The sequence below is a fragment of the Pocillopora verrucosa genome, chromosome 8 (genome assembly GCF_036669915.1).
Source record: "Pocillopora verrucosa isolate sample1 chromosome 8, ASM3666991v2, whole genome shotgun sequence".
NCBI lineage: Eukaryota > Metazoa > Cnidaria > Anthozoa > Scleractinia > Pocilloporidae > Pocillopora > Pocillopora verrucosa.
The window spans coordinates 12,254,085-12,273,905 of NC_089319.1; the positions used below are offsets into that span (position 1 = coordinate 12,254,085).

Here is a 19,821-nt window from a genome sequence, read left to right on the forward strand (position 1 = left end):
TGAACTTCTTAAATATCAGTCATGAATTACTAAGCATCAAAAAAATATCACAGACAATTATAATAAAGTAACTTTCTTCTTCTTGTTCTGCACTAGTTAATAAATAGTTGTAAGAAGATTAGACAAATATGTCTTTTTTGCTTAGCAAACTTTTTTCCTGAACAATTTGGTAAAAAATAAGGGTGCACATTATACACGGGTAAATATGCAGGCACTGTCTCCACAAAATACCTAAATTATGCTTCAAAAAAGCTTAGATAAAATGCTCCTCACAGATTAAATGATTTAACTTGGTCAGCAAATCCTAATTTTATTACTTATCTGATTGTTCCAGTAAATGAAACAAACTGTCTGGTTATGCTCAATCAACTCAGCACAACCATCAAGTGATAAGCAACCCTAGCTTTATGGAATTTTGGGGCCAGAATAGTAAAGTTTAAGTCTTTCATATTTAACATCATTTTCTATTTTAAGCCTTTTGCATAGTGGTTGCCATAGGTAAGATTCTTGGTGGTTTCTCCAGGAAAACCTAAAGGTAACAGACATTTATGTTGTAAAAAATAATAAAAAACCAATAACTATCACAATGTTAATGCCTATGTGACCTTACATTCTCAAGCCTCTATGAATTAATTAGGCCATGCAGATGAACAAGAACTCCTTTCAGTATTTTCCCCCTCCATAGTTTAACATGTTTTCTTTTTGAGAATTTAGTGATAATACTCATGCATGCATGCATACCTGTGATTGGAGGGAAAAAACAACATCAAAATAAGAAAGCTGTCAAATAGAATTCAATTTGCAACATTAACTGTAAACAAAAATATATCTTGTTGGCTTTTTCCTTAAAGAAAGTCTCAGACTGACTGGGAAATTTCATGCTACCCTGGTGCCAAACATTGCATAAATTTCTTTGCCTTCCAACAGACTAGTTTGCTGAAAGCTGCATTATTCAGCTTAGATTTACTTGCTGGCCTTATAGGTGGACTAGCTTGTTCTAAACTTCAACTATATATGCAGTAAAATTTGACTTCTTTCAGAGATACTCAGTGGCTGCATTCCATGATTCAGATTAGTGCTCTTGTTTGTTCATTCTCACTTTTCAAACATGCACCTCCAGCATGAAAAGTATTACCACAAACTGCTGCTTGCAAACCTTGAGCTTAGAAACTTTGAAGGTGTGGTGGGGGAGGGTGGTGGTTAGGGGGGCTTATTTAACAAATAGAGAAGCCTTGACTGTGCTCTATTCTGTTGTAAAGTATGCAGGAAGCAGCTGCAGCATGAAAGAAGTGATGCAAGATGTAGTCAAATGTTTCTCTCCACTTCTCTGATTATAATACAAATACAGAATCTGTCAAATTCCCAACACTTTACTTCCAATTTTCCAAACAAATGTTATCTTCAAAGCAAACAAGAGTGTTGTCAGCATGCTCCATACTCTTACTAAGCACAATACAGTACAATACAATTACAAGCAACAAGCAAATTTCTGCTGGTATTATATGTTACATTCTTTGGCTTTTCCAGATAATAACAGAAAACGTGCACAAAAGATGAAAACAACAATAATGAAGCCATCAAAGTGTTCTCTGGGATGGCTTAAAAAGTCAAGCCCGAAATACAGAATAGAAATCAAAGTTTTGATCTTGTCTTTCCACCCTCCGTTTGTATTTCAGCCCTGCTCTACAGTGTACTAAGGTCCTTATTGTCACTAATATGGTAGAATGGCATAAAATAACACAAGATGGAGTGACCTTGGATAAATCACATTATGGACTGTTTCAAGTGACCTACTGTATAAACTCAGTTGCTTAGAAATTTTAAAATCAACATATTTGTAAATAGATATTGCTGCACCGATTAAAACTAAAAAACAATTAGTATAACCACAAACTGCTACTTACAAGCCCTGGGCTTAGAAACTTAGAGGGCATGGGGAAGGAAAAGAGGGAAGGGGGAGGAAAGTTAGGAGGGCTTATTTAACAAATAGAGAAGCCTGTGCTTTCTTCTCTTGTGAAGTACACAGGAAGCAGTTAGAGAAGGAAAGTAGTGTAGGGAAAAACATCAGACATAGTCAAATGTTTCTCCCCACTTCTCTTATTATAAAGAGTCTGTTTAATTCCTAACAGTTCACCTCTAGTTTTCCGAAGAAATTTTGTTTTCAAAGTGAACAACAGTATCACCAGCATGCTCTATACTCTCATAAAGCATGCTTCAATACGCCAATCAGAATCTTTGTTATAATGGTTCAAATAATCTGATTAGTTAAAAAAACTGAAGCTGTCAAAAATGTCAAACCATCAAAATTCACAACCTGCAATAGTTCACAAACTGAAGTACATTGGCACCCTTGCAAACTGAATTCCCAGTTTTCTGGGAATTCCTAGGAATTCTCAAAAATTCCCAATTATGCAAATAACCCTTGCAAACTGAATTCCCAGTTTTCTGGGAATTCTTAGCAATTCTTAAAAATCCCCAACTATGCAAATAAGCTCTGATTTGAAAAGCTTGGAATTACTGGGAATTTCTGGGAAAGGAAAAGTCCAGTTTTGTGAGGACTTGGAATTCCTATGAATTCTCAGCTATAAAAACTACCTATAATTTAAGAAGGGTGGAATTCTTGGGAATTTCTGGGAATTGAAATTGAGGCAATTTAAATACCCTGAGGTCCACATAAATCCCAAGAAGTTCTCAATACCTTGAACGTGAAGGTTTAAAAAAAAGGAGTAATTTTAGAGGCTTAAAACTTTGGCTCAATAAAAGGTATGCTATAAAAAATTTACCAAGAGATATACATACATGTATATGTTTATAACTTGAAGATCATGAAATTTATTATTCAAACTAAGTTTTAGTAAATCTCTACATTAATATGGATTTTCTCATGATGCAGCAGTCAATTATGTTAAATGCAAATTACCAATTAATCCAATGTATTCATATCACAGATTTGCTCTATAACTTCAAAGAACTCTTAGATTCCATGATCATAAAAGTTTTTACTGTGATGCAAAATGTCTCATGTTCACAGATGTGCCAAAATCATTAAACATTCATCAGCTGTTCCTTGGTACACGACTTCCACATGTGTAACAATAATTACATTGTTATCTACACTTAAAGAACTTTGTTAGTTGTGAACATAAGTTACTTCCCTAACCTACATTACTGGTTGCCTTTGTCAGAAAACCTTGGAACAGTCAAGCTCAGTTGCCTCAAACACATCAGAGACTTTTTGTTCACATTATTTTTAATAGAAATTTCATGTCTTAGACAAACAAATTTATTAGTCTTTCTTTTTTCATGATTGTTGTTGCTGTTTTTTTTTTTTCAGTTTTTGGCTCTGTTTTCGTGACTTATTGCTGTAATTTGTTTTGCTGTTTTTATACTTACAAAACATTATTGTAAGAGTTCCGATACTTGTGGATCATCTGCACACTTCGTAAACATTTGGCATGCAGACAAGACAGAGGTACTTACTGTTCCCTTTGAGAAAAAAACACCTTTTAAACGACTTCTTCAATTTACTTTATTTGAAACTCTGATCTGAAAATATTTTTAAAACAAGACTTGTTAGTAGTGAGAAGTACAACCGAGTTTCCTTTCATAACTTAATTTCCTAAATGCCCCCAATCACTGGATCTCCCCTAAAATATTACTTGTTTTCATTTTCGGTGCAAAATACAAGTCACACTTGTTCTTATTTGTTGAATTGATGCTGAACGCTTGTTACGGTCAAGCTTTGTTCATTTAGGTACTGGTACAATGGGATCATCTATGTATCTCTTATACTTCTTAATGTTGTTTCTTTCTTTTATAAAAATGAGGGTAAAAGACTATTTGTAATCGCATTCAAAATTGTGATTGGCTTGTGTTATTTCTCACCTTTGCCATGAACACAACTCAAGTGGGTTTTGAGTCTTTGTTTCCTCGACAACTTTTGGCCACAAATCGTGCATTTGTAGTAAGATCGATTCTTGTCGATTATTTCTACATAGAGTGAGCTCACATCATTATTTAAGCTATACAGGGCTAAACACAGCTATACAGAGCTATACACAGCTCTACAGGGCTATACACAGCTATATACGGCTATACACAGCTATACAGGGACATACACAGCTATACAGGGGCTATACACAGCTATACAGGGCTATACACAGCTATACAAGCCTATACACAGCTATACAGGGCTATACACGGCTCTACAGGGCTATACACAGCTATACAGGGCTACACACAGCTATACAGGGCTATACACAGCTATACAGGGCTATTCACAGCTATACAGGGCTATACACAGCTATACAGAGGTGCAAACACCTATACACAGCTATACAGGGCTATACACGGCTATACACAGCTATACAGGGCTTTACACAGGTATACAGAGGTGTAAACACCTATACACAGCTATACAGGGCTATACACGGCTATACACAGCTATACAGGGCTTTACACAGGTATACAGAGGTGTAAACACCTATACACAGCTATACAGGGCTATACACGGCTATACACAGCTATACAGGGCTATACACAGCTTTACAGAGATATACACAGCTATACAGAGCTATACACAGCTATACAGAGATATACACAACTATACAGAGCCATACACAGCTATACAGGGCTATACACAGTTATACAGAGCTATACAGAGCTATACAGGGCTATTCACAGCCATAAAAGTGGTGCTGCTTCGGGGGGGTAACGAGTTTTAATTAGTTGTTTTTATACGGGGCTATTCACATCTAAGTAGGGCTGCGTACAGCTATACAGAGCTGAGCTGTTTTAGTCCAAACTCAAACTTAACCACAGTGTAAGGAGTTGGTTTATTCTGCAATCCTTAATATCAACCTTTGCATTCAGAAAATGATAAGCAAGGGGCATGAAGTTGTTAGAATACCTACCACAACGTCTTGCTATGATAGATGGATAATTAAATCGAGCGCCGAATGTTTTTGCTGTTAGATTGGGTGGATGTCTATGTTTTTTAATTGAGCGAACGTTAAGGCTGTTGGTTTGAGACGACATTGGGATTGGGTTGGACGTTGTGGCAACAATGATTTTGCTAGAAAAAGATGAGTCTACAGAGGCGGATCCAGGGGAGGGGTTGAGGGGGTTGCAACCCCCCCTTTCAGCAGCTTTTTTTTGTTATTGTTATTATGCTTGATTCTTCCTACAAATAATAGAATAAAATTGTTTTTACGAAGTTATTTCACTTTTACCATTCGACTGCTTGTCAAGTTATGAAAAGATAATGTACATTTCGCAAAGGTCGTATCAGGTTCAGGTATATTAAAACAGGCGACGTGAACAGGTGACATTCATTGAAAAGTAAACGAGGGGGATTGAGACCGACCGAATGCTTGAGTATCGTTGAAGTGAGTACAACGTTTGACGGAAAATGAAGAAAATAACAGACTTTTATGCAAAGAAATCAGGTAAGTTCGTGGTTCTTTTTCAAAAGAAGTAGTTTAATTTAATTCTATAACACCAAAAACTGTTTTCAACAGCCAGCATCCTCGACATACCGTGTAATTTATAAACAAAGTGCATGCGTTTTCCATCACGCCGCCATCTTGCCAACTGGCTGGCGAGATAATCATTCCTTTCAAATATAAACATTTTGCAGATTCAGCGACTGACGAATCAAGGTCTGAAGAATCTGCGAGTAATAATGAAGGTATTAACGAAGGTAAGCAGAAATAAAATTGTCATTAAACCGAGGCAGATACATTAAAATTTATCATGATATTAAGACTTAATTAATACTTCTCTAAATGAACTGTCATGATAAATACAGAAAGAAGCTGTTCTGCTCCTCCGAACAAGCTGCCAAAACTCAGCAACCCAGACGATCAAGCTGGAGTGTCCGGGATCGAAGGTAGAAAATTTTAATTTTTTTTTTATCTGAATGTTAAACTTATATTGACCAGTCCGAGAAAAAAAGTATTTATTCAAATGATGCAAGAAGTCTGGAGAATTCCAAGTAAAACTGACTAGTATTAATTTCGTTTTGTACACAGCTTTGCCTGATGAGATATTGGTCGAGGTGTTTAAAAACTTCTCCCTTAAAGAAATGCTTAAAACATTGTGCCTGGTCTCACGAAGGTGGAGGCACATTGTAAACAATAACAACATTCTGTGGAGTTGCCTCCTTCTTGATGAGTGGCACATAACATATTTAAGTGAAGAACAATTTATGAACATCATGTCACACTCCAGTGGGTTCAGATATTTATCCTTAAGATATATCGAAATGACAACATCCGAAATGATCTGGAAGCATTACTAGGAAATAGTATAGAATTTTCTAAACATTTGAGATATTTGGATTTAAGTGGACAACCGATATCATCCCTTAATTTCCTATTGATTGAGTCCTCTCCTCTTGAAACCTTGATCCTTAATGACTGTCAAAAAATAGATACCTGTTGTTGTACTGCTATTTTAAAGCAATTAAGAAATCTTAGAATATTATCGCTCAACCGAGTAGGATTCACTGCCAATCAAGTGGCAACAATTACTGCCTCTTTATGCTTATTGAATGTTCTGTGCCTGGTTGGTGTAAGCCTTGCGAGGGAAGACATAAGACTGATTTTGCAAAAATTGAATCACCTTCAGTTTTTTGAAATATCTTGCAGTTCTGAAGATAAAGAACATATCTATGCTCTAGGGGAAGAATATGACGTTAGTTTTGTTTGCCGCTAAGAGTAAAAATATGTTATATAACACGGTGGCATAACAGTGTTGTGTTATAGAAAATAGTTTATTATAACATTTACTGAAGGTCTAACCAAGACATTTTGTATCAGCAGGCTATGGTATTTTTTTTTTTAATTTGTGTGTATGACAACTTCAAATATTGTCAATTGAAATTTTGTCAAATAAAAAGTGTGTGTTCAATTTTTATTGAGGTTATTTGAAGTAGGTAAGGGACTAACATATTAGGGGTTATGAATGTATACAAATAGTTGTTTTTATAAATTTTAGATGTAGTTACAAAAGGCCCTGTGGCTGCCACTTCTGGTTCAACCACAGGCACAAAGATCGATTTGGATACTGTTGTGAAAGCTGCTGAAGGCTCGTGGGGTATTTTGAAGCGATTATCGCAGGAAATTACAGATGAAAAAAGAATGCAATACCTTACGTTTCACTGGAAGCCTTCTGAGTCCGATATACTTCATTCTCATCAAGTTACCAAAGGAAAGAAGACGTGGAAAGTTTCTTTTCAATCCAAATGGCTAAAACAGTTTCCCTGGCTTTGCTACAGTAACTTACTTGAAGGTGGTATTTGTAGTCACTGTATCTTATTCCCTCACAAAGTTACCAAGGGAACAACACCAGGTGTATTGGTCACAGCACCATACCAGAAATCGTACACTAAGGCACTTGGCAAGGATGGCATCCTCAACTGTCATGAGCAATCTGTGATGCATAAATATGCAACTGAACAGGCAGACCTCTTCAAACAAACTTTTGAGAATCCTGACAGGTGTAGAGTAGATTCCCAGCTGGCGACGTCCGTAGCCAATCAAGCCACTGAGAACAAAGAAATTCTACGACAGATTGTTTTGGCTGTAGAGTTTCTGGCAAAGCAGAGTCTGGCCTTTAGAGGTCATCGTGATGATCGTGTTGATTTTTCTAGTTATGAAATTAACAGAGGAAACTTTGTTGCCCTGCTACAATTACTGGCGAAAGGAAACGACTCTCTTCAGAAGCACCTCTTGTCATCAAACAGACAAGCAAGATATACTAGCAAAACTATCCAGAATGATGTCATTCACGTGTATGCGTCAAAAATTAAGGAAAGGCTGACAAAAGACCTAAGGACCAAGGACCTTCCTTTCACGATTATAGCAGATGAGTGTGCGGATCCACACTCAAACCGGGAAATCTTAACTTTACGCTTGAGGTTTGTGGACCAGTCAACGCCAAACGATCCTCATGTCAAAGAATGCCTAATTAGTTTCATGCACTTGGAACGAACAAATGCCGCCATGATTTCAAGAAAGATTTTGGAATCTCTCTCTGACCCATCTATTTCTTTGGATCCTAGCAACATCCGTGGTCAGGCATATGATGGAGCCTCCGTTATGTCAAGTGGAAAGGAAGGAGTGCAGGCGAAGATAAAAGAGACCAGTCCGTTAGCTCTTTACACGCATTGCTATGCTCACTGCCTGAACCTCTCCATCGCAGCAACATGCAAACTGCCAGAAGTGCGAAATTTGATAGGCCTGATTAACGAGGCATATCTATTTTTAAATAACAGCCCAAAGCGGCAGCAGCTGTTCGAGTTGGCACTGAAAGAATACCTGCCTAAGAATTCTCACAGCAAGCTTCCAGGTCTTTGCAAGACACGCTGGGTGGAAAGACACACGTGCCTAGATGTTTTCCTGGAAATGTATGAGCTCCTTGTCACCTTTCTAGATGCAGTTATTTCCCCCCACGAGTACCCACATTTGAAATCGTCTACTGGAAGCTGGAATTGGGACAAAGATACTATCACAAAAGCCCAGGGACTGAAAGCCTCTTTGTTGACATTCCAGACTGTAGTGGTTTTCATTACAACCAAGAATATTCTTGATGAAGTTAAAGCTCTTGCATCAAAGCTGCAGAAACAAAATCAAGATATTTTTGAAGCTTACACGATGGTTGACGAAGTAATTGGAAACATTAACTCTGCTAGAAAAAACATTGACGTTGACTTTCAAGTCTGGTACAAAGAAATGTTAGACCTTTCTGGGAAACTAGGAATCGTTGAAACTGTACCCAGAAAGACTAGCATACAGAGGAATCGCTCAAACATTCCCAGTTCTACTCCAATTGACCATTACAAAAAATCTGTGGCTATTCCCCTTCTTGATTCCCTGATTATTCAAATGCAAGACCGATTTTCTGGCGAGGATCGCCACGCCCGTCACTTGCTTTATCTAGTACCCTCAATCATAGTTAATAACTCCCAGGAGCTATCTGAAGCAGCAAAAGGCATGTTGTTCTGGGAGAATGACCATCCATTTCCCAAATCCCTTGGAAATGAGGTGCGACGATGGCAAACTATGTGGCAGTCAGCAGAGAAGGAACTTCCAAACAATCTTCTATTAGCACTTGGTGCGTGTGACGAGGATACTTTTCCAAACATCCATCGTCTTCTTCTAATTGCATGCACCCTACCAATCAGTAGTGCGGAAGCTGAGCGGTCCTTTTCACTCATGAAACGGATCAAGACCTGCACCAGATCAACGATGTCTGAAGAGCGCTTCTCAGATCTCGCCGTGATCGCCATGCATTACCCGGAGAGATTCGAAGTAGACGAGATCTGCGAGGCTTTTGTAAAAGCTCACCCTAGAAGACTATTTCAGGCTACGTTGTTTGATTGAGGTACGTTAAGGTTCAAATAACTATTGTTGATACTGCCGTCCCTTTCAATCATGCATTATTATTTTTGGGTTTCTGAATGAGAAATAAAGTAAATTCCAGATTTTATATCATGCCTTTACAACGCTTTTTAAGTCTCAGGAATTCTGCTAATGGCATTTTAGAGGGAAAAATCGTAAACATTATGTTTTGGGGGGAGGGGTATGGCTCCCGACCTGCTCAAGAGATCGCGCCAGAGGCAGGGGCCGTCACTCGCCTTCCACACCATTGGTATTCAAGGTTACTTCAGTAGTGTACAACCCCCCCTTTCAGAAATTCCTGGATCCGCCCCTGGTCTACTGTTTTCTGCTTCACGTACTTGTTACAATTCGCGTGCGTTAAATAAAATAGCTGCTGCGGCGATTCAGTTCGTAGTGTTAGCCAAAGACTGAAAAAAGCGAATTCACTGCACATTGCTTTGTAGTAAAAAATCACAAAATCAGAAGAATATCAAGGGATGATGCAATCATGACCAAGCTCACACCATATCTAGAATCGCTTAAAGGGTCGTCTTAAATTGCTCTTAGCCAATGAAATTACTGGATCCAAATTCTATTGTGCATTTTGCTGCACTCTGACAAATGTACTCATCTCATAACTTTGGAGTAATTAGCCTCTCTGCATGAAGCCGGCTCTCAAGTTTGGTAGAATGTCAAAAATTTGCAAAGGTATTACCTTACTACTGTAACACTCACTCAGTGAACACTCAGAAAATACCAGTTAATTTTAAACCAGTGGTAATATATTGCAAACTCTTAACAATGTAGGTCTTAGAAAATCAAGAATCATTTATGTACTGAAGCGTTTTTATTGCGATCCATTTCTATCATAGCGTTCACATTGTCCGCGAACAGTTCAAGTTTATTATGGGTAGATTTTAAGTACAACCTCCATTTTGATTTTCTCCTATACGCTTTGGTTTCATGCCAGATATGAAAATATCATGAAAAATGTATCTGTCTCTTCACAACACGAAATGGTGGAGTCTGGGCTTTTCAGAGGCCTTCAGAACAGATTTTTTTAATCAACAGACCGTTGCGAGCTCGTAGGAAATTATCCTGAGTCTATATCATCGAAATGAGAATCAAAAAAGTAAAAACATCTTTTTTATTAACTGTCTTCATTTTATTTAGAAATGATCATAACTCATATCACAAAACAACCAAAATTTCCACGCTGTCGGTTTCTTAGCATGTTTCGCCGTTCACCCTCCATCATACCGCAGGTTCACTACAAGTTGAAAAGAATGACAGGGCAGCTGTTAGAAACACATGGGCGTCATCGTTTAGAATAATTCATTAACATGCTAAAATACTTAGAATTCATGCATTCATTGATCCATTCATGGAGTGCTCTTTTTTTACGACGTACCAAAGCTTGAAAATTGTTTTTCAAAGAACCTTTAGCAGGGAGATTGGTAAGGCTCGTGTAAGATCAGAGCTCATTACTTTTATTTAATAGAGAGTTATCTCTATAAAATCTCGAAAGGACTTGTGAATAGTAAGATCTCCGATTGGAAAGGGTTTGATGTCGGTTAAAGAGCTCACACTTCCACACATCATTTGGGTTGTCACTATTCGATAATCATGGCTAGGAGGGGGCCGGCATTCAAATTGGAGTAGGATGTCAGGGATTTCCTTTGATACTTCTCTGATTTTAAATCATATTTCATCCCAAGTTATTTTACCAGAAACACATTTAAGGTTTTCCAATCGGTTTATAGTTACGCTGTTTATCTTAACACCATATACCATAACAAAAAAAAGAACTTCCAAGCGTTACGCACCACCCACGAGTGAACCAAGACTAAGCAATCTTCAGATAAAACTGGGGTGTACAGCACATAAATCGGGAATTAGGGTAAGTTTTCAAAAACGTGCAAAGTTTTCTCTGTACCTTTTTTTAATAAACACCAGCACCCTCTTAGCCATGATTAACTACCATTCCCATATTTAAAAGGATTTTTTAACTGCTAAAGGTCTTTACCTTGTAAGTGACCTCTTTTCTAAGTCGTCTCTTTGGTAAAAGAATGTTCTTCAAAAAGTTCAAAAAGTTACCCGTTAGATCTTATGTCCAATCAGACTTTTGAGCTTTCTCTTTAATGGATGAAAAACGCGAGAAAAGATGACTAGTGATTCATGATTACTAATTCACACTGTATTAGGACACAGAGAAATTACTAAGTAAATACAGCTTAGTGTCAAAACTGAGTGATTACCTAGATTTCCTTCCAGCTTTTCGTCAAACAAACACTTTTTCTGAGAACGTCCTTTGACATTGACTAGCCCTGCACGTAGACACTAGTTAGAACTTGCTCGTGCTACAAGCTAGAGGTGTAGTTAGTACTATGTTATAAACCAAATAAAGTTGTTAAAAAGGTTGTTAATTCAAATGGTAGGAATTGAAGCAAATGCATACATCAAGGTGAATATGATTAAATAAGCACTTATAAAAGAATATCAAGTCTTTCAGTTCTCTGTCGTAGGTAAGAGGGAGTAAGTCCAGGGTAATAAGTCTGTCTCTGCAAGACATCTCGCCAATCCGGGTTTGTAAGATCCATTGGTAGCGCGCCGCTGCACTCACTCGACTTGTGCCCTCAGGGAAACCTGAGCGGGCGACCAGACTTGAGTAGCGCAGCAGAGTTGTGACTTGACTAGCGATAAGTATGGCGCGCGCCGGGTAGACACGTCAGTTAGTAATGGACATGTCCGCTTTAGGAGCCCTAGGAGCCTGTTGTCTCTGGCGGTGATGGTGTATATATGAGAGTACCAAGACAACGTACCCATAATTGTAACTCCTAGATCGTTTTCCGCGGACACTCGTACAAGTTGTGTGTTGTATAGGATGTATTCGTAAATCAAGGGAGTTTTCATCCGCGTCACAGTAAGCGTTGTGCATTTCTAGGTGTTGAAGTTGATGTTATTTCCCTATGACCAGTCATTCACGTTTGCTGGAGTGGTCTGCAGAGACAGACAATCGCTGACGGAGCTGACGTTTTTATGCAGCTTGATGTCATCAGCATATAACGCTACCCTCATCCCGCCTACAGTTTCACCTGGGAGATCGTTAATAAAGATCGTCCAAAACTACCCTTTGAGCTCGACCCTTTCGCAAAAGTAACATTATTGTACAGTAGTCTGAATGCTCTTATCCTTCTAAGTAGTGGATAACATTTTTCATTTAGTTCTGCAGGTTTTCCACGATCGCTTGAGCACTTAAGTGGTATCTACGGCCTATTTCGGAGTAAGAATTTAAAAGCAAATTAAGAAAATCCATTTTACAGCAATTTTATACTTATTAGGTGACAAACTGATCCTTAATTTCATTTTTGATGTGCCTAATCCTTCGCCTTTCAGGAACAAATAAATCTGATGCAAATTGAATCGTTACACCAATTGGAAAAAGATTTCGATCACAAACGTTCAATGGAATAACAACGGGAACTCAAAATTTCTTCCATCCATTTTTATACATCTCTGTATAGCTGTGTATAGCTCTGTATAGCTGTGCATAGCCCTGTATAGCCCTCTATAGGTGTGTATAGCTCTGTTTAGCTGCGTATTGTGTGTATAGCTGTGTATAGCCCTGTATAGCTATGTATAGCCCTGTATAGCTGTGCAGAGCTCTGTTTATCTGTGTACAGCTCTGTATAGCTGTGTATAGCCCTGTATAGCCGTGTATAGCCCTGTATAGCCCTGTGTAGCCCTATGTGGCAGTATTGATTGTGTTTAGCCCTGTATAGCCTTGTATAGCTTTGTATAGCTGTGTATAGCCCTGTATAGCTGTGTATAGCCCTGTACAGCTATGTATAGCCCTTTATAACTGTGTATAGCCCTGTATAGCTGTGTATAGCTCTGTATAGCTGTGTTTAGCCCTGAATAGCTGTGTATAGCTCTGTATAGCTGTGTATAGCCCAGTCTAGCTGTGTATAGCCCTGTGTAGCTGTGTATAGCCCTGTATAGCTGTGTATAGCCCTGTATAGCTGTGTATAGCCCTGTATAACTGTGTAAAACCCTGTATAGCTGTGTATAGCTCTGTTTAGCTGTGTTTAGCCTTGTATAGCTGTGTATAGCCCTGTATAGCTGTGTATAGCCCTGTATAGTTATATATAGCCCTGTATAGCTATGTATAGCCCTGTATAGCTGCGTATAGCTCTGTATAGCTGTATATAGCCCTGTATAGCTGTGTATAGCTCTGTATAGCTGTGTTTAGCCCTGTATAGCTGTGTATAGCCCTGTATAGGTGAGTATAGTTCTGTATAGCTGTGTATAGCCCTGTATAACATTGTATAGCCCTGTATAGCTGTGTATAGCCCTGTATAGCTGTGTATAGCTGTATATAAGCGTGTATAGCTGTGTATAGCCCTGTATAGCTTTGTATAGCCCTGTATAGCTGTGTATAGCCCTGTATAGCTGTGTATAGCTGTGTTTAGCCATGTATAGACGTGTTTAGCCCTGTATAGCTGTGTATAGCCCTGTATAGCTGAGTATAGCTCTGTATAGCTCTGTATAGCCCTGTATAGCTTTGTATAGCCCTGTATAGCTGTGTATAGCTCTGTATAGCTGTGTTTAGCCCTGTATAGCTGTGTATAGCCCTGTATAGCTGTGTATAGCTGTGTATAACCATGTATAGCTGTGTATAGCCCTGTATAGCAGTGTGTAGCCCTGTATAGCTGTGTATAGCCCTGTATAGCTATATATAGCCCTGTATAGCTATGTATAGCCCTGTATAGCTATGTATAGCCCTGTATGGCTGTGTATAGCCGTGTATACCTCTGTATGGCTCTGTATAGCTGTGTATAGCCCTGTATAGCTTTGGATAGCCCTGTATAGCTGTGTTTAGCCCCGTATAGCTGTGTTTAGCCCTGTATAGCTGTGTATAGCCCTGTGTAGCTGTGTATAGCCCTGTATAGCTGTGTATAGCCCTGTATAGCTTTGTATAGCCCTATATAGCTGTGTATAGCCCTTTATAGCTCTGTATAGCTGCGTTTAGCCCTGTATAGCTGTGTATAACCGTGTATAGCTGTGTATAGCCCTGTATAGCAGTGCATAGCCCTGTATAGCTCTGTATAGCTGTGTATAGCCTTGTATAGCTGTGTATAGCCCTGTATAGCTGTGTATTGCCCTGTACAGCTGTGTATAGCCCTGTATAGCTGTGTACAGCCGTGTATAGCTCTGTCTTGCTCTGTATAGCCGTGTTTAGTTGTGTATAGCAGTGTATAGCTGTGTATAGCCTTGTTTAGTCCTGTATGTGTGTGTAGGATATTGTATGTAAAGTATAGGACATAATATGTATTGAGGACATAATATGTGTCCATACATGACATACCTACCCACTTTACTAGCCAGTGACAAGTCCTAAAAGATCCACGTGATCATGCCCGTGATCGCGAACAAAGAAGACTCCAATTGGCGCTCATCCATGAATGAACTTTTCATCGGATGATCGCTCGTGTGTTAAGTTATTTCTATTATCAACTGTTTTGCTTAATATAACATTTCTAGAGATAGGTTTTATCGTGGTTCAATGGGAAAATGAGAACAGCGTGAGTATTCTAAATGAAAAGAAAGTCGTTAGCGCCGTGGAGTTAAAAGAAGGGGCAATAGTTGACATACTGGGGATTTTTGATGTATGAAATTCATATATTTGCACTGCGGTAAAGAAACGAGTTTAAGAGACCCTCGCAGGTAAGAACACTACTGAACTAGTAGTTGAAAATAGGACCTGAAAAAAATTCTGGCCCGTACGGAATTTGAACCCATGACCTCTGCGATACCGGTGCAGAGCTCTACCAACTGAGCTAACAAGCTAACTGAGAGCTGGTCAATATGTTGGGTCTAAATAAACCATCCAAGTGATGAATAGAGATGTTAGATGTATGAAATTCATATATTTGCACTGCGGTGAAGAAACGAAGTTGACATACTGATTGGTACAAACAAGGGTCGAGTGGCCATTTATAAAGCTACGATTTTGAAAGTTTGTGGTGAGTAAAAATTGCGATATTCGTTACGTGATCAAAATGTTATCAAAGAATAGATATAATGGCTTGAATTAAGCTTACATAACGCTCGGCGCAACTGAAACTAGAATAATTCTGAGAATCGAATCGGTCACTTGCATGCCGCACTTTCTTAAGCTTTACAATGAATAAATCTATCGGTAAGGTTTCAAGATTACTTTAGTTACGTTTGGGAACATTCAAGATTAAACAAACCCTATTGCATAAAGAAGCCCTCCTTGGTAAAAACAAAATAATGTTTTCAGCCCTTTTTTGAAATGTATGGGAAAGATGTACTAACTCCAATATATTAGTCATTCAATATAACAGAGATTTCCCAATCCCATTGCACTTTGTTAGATTGAGATTCCAATGAATGCCTTTTCCTTATAGCTATGTAAGGCCTTGTTGGAGCCTTTAATATATATATATATTTTTTTTTCCTTCCAAATTCAGATGTCATGGAATCCAGATAGAAAATGATCAAGCTTCTTGTAGATAACCTCATTCAAGGCCAACAGGGAAAGCTGTGAGTCAAGGAGAAAAAGACAAATAGCAGCCAAGTCCGCAGTTTAGGATAACTTCATTCTAATTTATTGTTATAGTTACAACAAGATTTTAATTAAAAAATCAATTCTATTTAACTGTAATTAAACCCTTTACTCCCAAGAGTGCTGGGTCAAAATTTGAGAAGAAATCTTTGAATTTCAATGTGCAAAATCAACAAAAACAAAGAGTAAAACATGAAAGTGCTGCTTGACAGCTTCGTTTGATGTTCACACACAAGAGTTTTATCTAAATAAGTTACAACCATATAAAATCAAGTCAAAGCCTGTCTCTGTAAGCGAAAGGGTTAAATACCATTTGTATCATCATCCAAAATTAAATGATTCATTTTAAGACTATTTTTAGACAGATAGTATTTATTGCAATAAATGTAATTAAAGATACTCTATTTTATGGAAAAGAATCAACAGATTTTCACAATTTGTGTCAAACCAAATTTAATGATTGATTAGGACTATTTTATATGAATATCTGTAGTTGAGGATTAATTTGTATGAAGTTTTCAAGAATAGAAAAATAAATCAAATTCCATCCTAATATTACTACATGTTGATGTCAATATACTATCAAAAATATTTTACATGTAAACCTTAATTAAGCTTGTGAAAAATTTCACTGAGTTCTTAAATTTTGGCTGGGATTTTTTAATGTGTTTATTTTATTTAGTGTTTATTTTATTTTAGTAGCCTCAAATTTTTGCTTAAAATTCCCAGTAATTCTTAAACATTCCTAGAAATTCCAAGGAATTTTTTAGATTTACAGCTTTTCAGGGAAAGTCACTGGTGCTCTGATTTGGAATTCCTAGGAATTCCAAGTCCTGTTGGCTATAACCGTAGAATTTCTGGGAATTTCTAGGTTTTTAGAACCAGAGTTGTTGTAGGTGGGAATTCCCAGTCTGAATTTACTATGAAAATTCACGCCTCTTATTCTTAGGAATTCCTAAGATAATCCTAGGAATTCTTAGGAATTCCAAAATCCATTTTGCAAGGGTGAGGTCAAACTTAACACCTTTGCCTGAAGTCTTTTATCTGAAAGTTAAATGTTCAGTGAAATCCAGTAGAATTGTGGCATATAAAAACCTTGCAAGTTTTTCACTGCATGACAATTAAATAACTAACTGCTCAAGGCGTATTTTTCATTAATGAACTACAGCCGAATTTACAGGAACATGTACGTTTCTCTGGATGACAGTGCTGTAAAACTTGGCTGCTGTGACTGATATGGACTCAACACATCAGAAAGGATATCAGAGCAAGCTCTTGTTCCCTTGAAGGGTGGACAATGTAATTTCTAGAGATCATCATGATGAAATAGCCTTGATGGACCTATGCATCTGACACCATCATGATTTGTATGAATTTTAACAGTTATGCCATTTTGGTTATATTTTTTGCCATTCCTGTTTTCATCTCTTGTTTTTGAAAATGAAACTCTATATATTATACAAGTGTTAGCTGCGTTTGAGTTTTATTACCGTACATAATCTTACCTATCTAACTGAATGTGAAAACCTTCAAAACTTGGACAGTCCATTTCATTTTCTTTTTGAGGATTTTCATTTCTGCTCATCTTATAAAAACATCAATTACTGCACTTGGTATGTTTACAAATGTTTTTTTGGTTCTTCTGTTGCTACTAGCTAGCTTGCTTGTTCTGAATTTCACTTTTGATCAACAAAAAAAAGCTAGAGAGAAGTCCAGGAAATGGTTGGACTTACAATACAAATTGGCAATCATAGTGTGACAACTTCAGCTCAGCTCTGTGTTTTGTACTCTTATAGAGTATGCTCTTTCAACCATGACAGTGCACATTATATCCGAACTTTATCATTAAAATGGATTAGGGGCACATATCTAAGGGGGCTTGTTACAAAAATTTTAAAAAAATTCAATAATTTTTCAAATGTTCTGTTTTAGGCAGTAAAGAGTTCCTATAGAGTGAAAGAAAGAAAAGGCTTTAGGAGGGAGCTTATGTCTGTGGGGGGTTATAATTGCATGTATGTCTTTGTTAATACAAGTAGATGGACCTTATAATAACCAGGAGGGGGCCTTAAATTAGTCAAGGGGGCAAGCTTTAATAAGCAGCAGTTTACAGTAAACACACCACTAGATTACCATTTAAAATAGCAAGGAAGATTTGAGGGGCTGAGACTTCAATCCATTAATGCATCCTACACAAATTGCATAATGTGTGTAGCTACAGTGACTTGTGCAAAAATCAAAAATAGATTGAGTAATTTTAATGAAAAATTAAAATACACACATTGAAATTACATACCAGGGGCATCTGGTACATATGAAACAATCAACCTCACTAAGTTCCTTTTCTTGATATTCTGTTCCACAAATAGCATTTATGAAAAATGAAGAATCATAATATATTAATTATACATTAAAAAATTGTGTTTTACAAATAAACCTTGTTGGATTTATAGTGCATTTGACTTGTTTCATCAATTTGGGAAAAAGCTCAGAAGAATTTAAAGTTCTTTCTCTGTTTTGTCTGTAATTGCCAACTATCATCTGTATTGTTAATGTTGTACTGTTGGCATTTTATGTAACAGAGGTAACATTGTTGTAATTCTTCCAAACATTTCTTTTTTTTTCAAGAACAAAAACAAGCATAATATTCTCTTTAATCTGAGTCTCCAGTCCTCTTCCTTTCTTGGTCTGGAGTGTCCTGCTTTTTCGGTTGCAAGTCTTAATCAATTGACTACAGAGCAGGGGGTTAGTGTCTGCTTCAACAACCTCAAATCTTGAAATGCTCGTTACCTAGTTAAAAGGCTAGAAAAATAAACAAGCTCATTCCATTTTGAAGATTCAGGTGATATCTCAAGGTATAACAATACAATAACCAAGCGGAGAAGACATCTGAAATGTTCTACACACGAATGACGAAGCACTCCTGAAAAATTTAAAATCATAAACACGATATAATATGATAACTTCAGCCCAAGAATTCAGCAACTAATGTTGCAACTTTGTAGAACCCATATTTCATCTCCTCTTGCCACATGGCGACCTTGCTGATCTCACCTTGGAGTGCATTCCACGAAAGAAAGTTTTTATTTTAACCAATCAAGAGTTTGGAAATCAAAACTTTTTGTAAGACTTTCAGATTTTTCAATTTGCATATGAGAGCCGAGGGCCACAATTGACGAAACAGAGCTAACTTTTTGAGACTTCCAGTTTTCCGCCATCTTTACTTACTAACTTCTGTCTCTGTTAAGAAGTAGGGACAAAGTCATCCATCAGGATCCTGTCCTACTACGCCAATGACGTGGAAATCGTCTGTAATAATTGGGGATCTAAGGATGGAAAATTTCAAAAATACAATCCTTCTTAGGAGAATTAAGTTCGTGCTTTCCTTTGTCGTTATTGTATTTGAATCCAAATTTCATGATATCTTTGCATCCGATGAATGAGTGTGCTAAGACATCTCGTCTTTACTCTTTTCATCAGTTCCTAGAACTTTCAACTTAAGAATTGTAAAATCCTCTCTTGGTGTGGGTGCACCGCTTTGTATTACTGAAATTAACGAGAAATTGCCAGTTTGCCGTACCTGTGACTTTTGGAGCCGGTACTTTGTCTGGTCAGTAAAAAAGTTTTTCGAACACCGATGCAATTCTATAATTGGCTTAGCTTGATCGTGTTCGTTGATTACGTCCTGCCAAGTTAGCAGACGTTCCTTCCCTCCAACTTTAACGGCAAAAGCCATTCCTCTTGTTCTGAAAATTGTAGGGATGTCTCTATGAACAACTTACCTTACTGCAAAGATACCCCTCTTGGACTACTTGGGATCTGGCTCTTTGTTATTATCCATCCCTCGCT

The 19,821-nt window shown here is 37.6% G+C and overlaps 2 protein-coding genes across 2 annotated transcripts in view; both read left to right on the top strand.

Moving 5' to 3' along the window:
• Positions 1–19,821, top strand: part of LOC131783144 (DNA-directed RNA polymerase III subunit RPC5-like) — a 145,277-nt gene that overhangs the window by 89,049 nt on the left and 36,407 nt on the right. The gene's annotated exons all lie outside the window — the stretch shown is intronic.
• On the top strand, positions 5,827–9,386 carry LOC136283071 (52 kDa repressor of the inhibitor of the protein kinase-like). Its single transcript, XM_066171271.1, has 2 exons — positions 5,827–5,890; positions 7,000–9,386. The coding sequence occupies exon 2, from the start codon at positions 7,143–7,145 to the stop codon at positions 9,384–9,386; it is 2,244 nt and encodes a 747-aa protein (XP_066027368.1). The 5' UTR covers positions 5,827–5,890; positions 7,000–7,142.

Excerpts from the sequence above, each read along its gene's own strand:
- LOC136283071 (XM_066171271.1), top strand. The coding sequence starts at position 7,143 with ATGCAATACCTTACGTTTCACTGGAAGCCTTCTGAGTCCGATATACTT.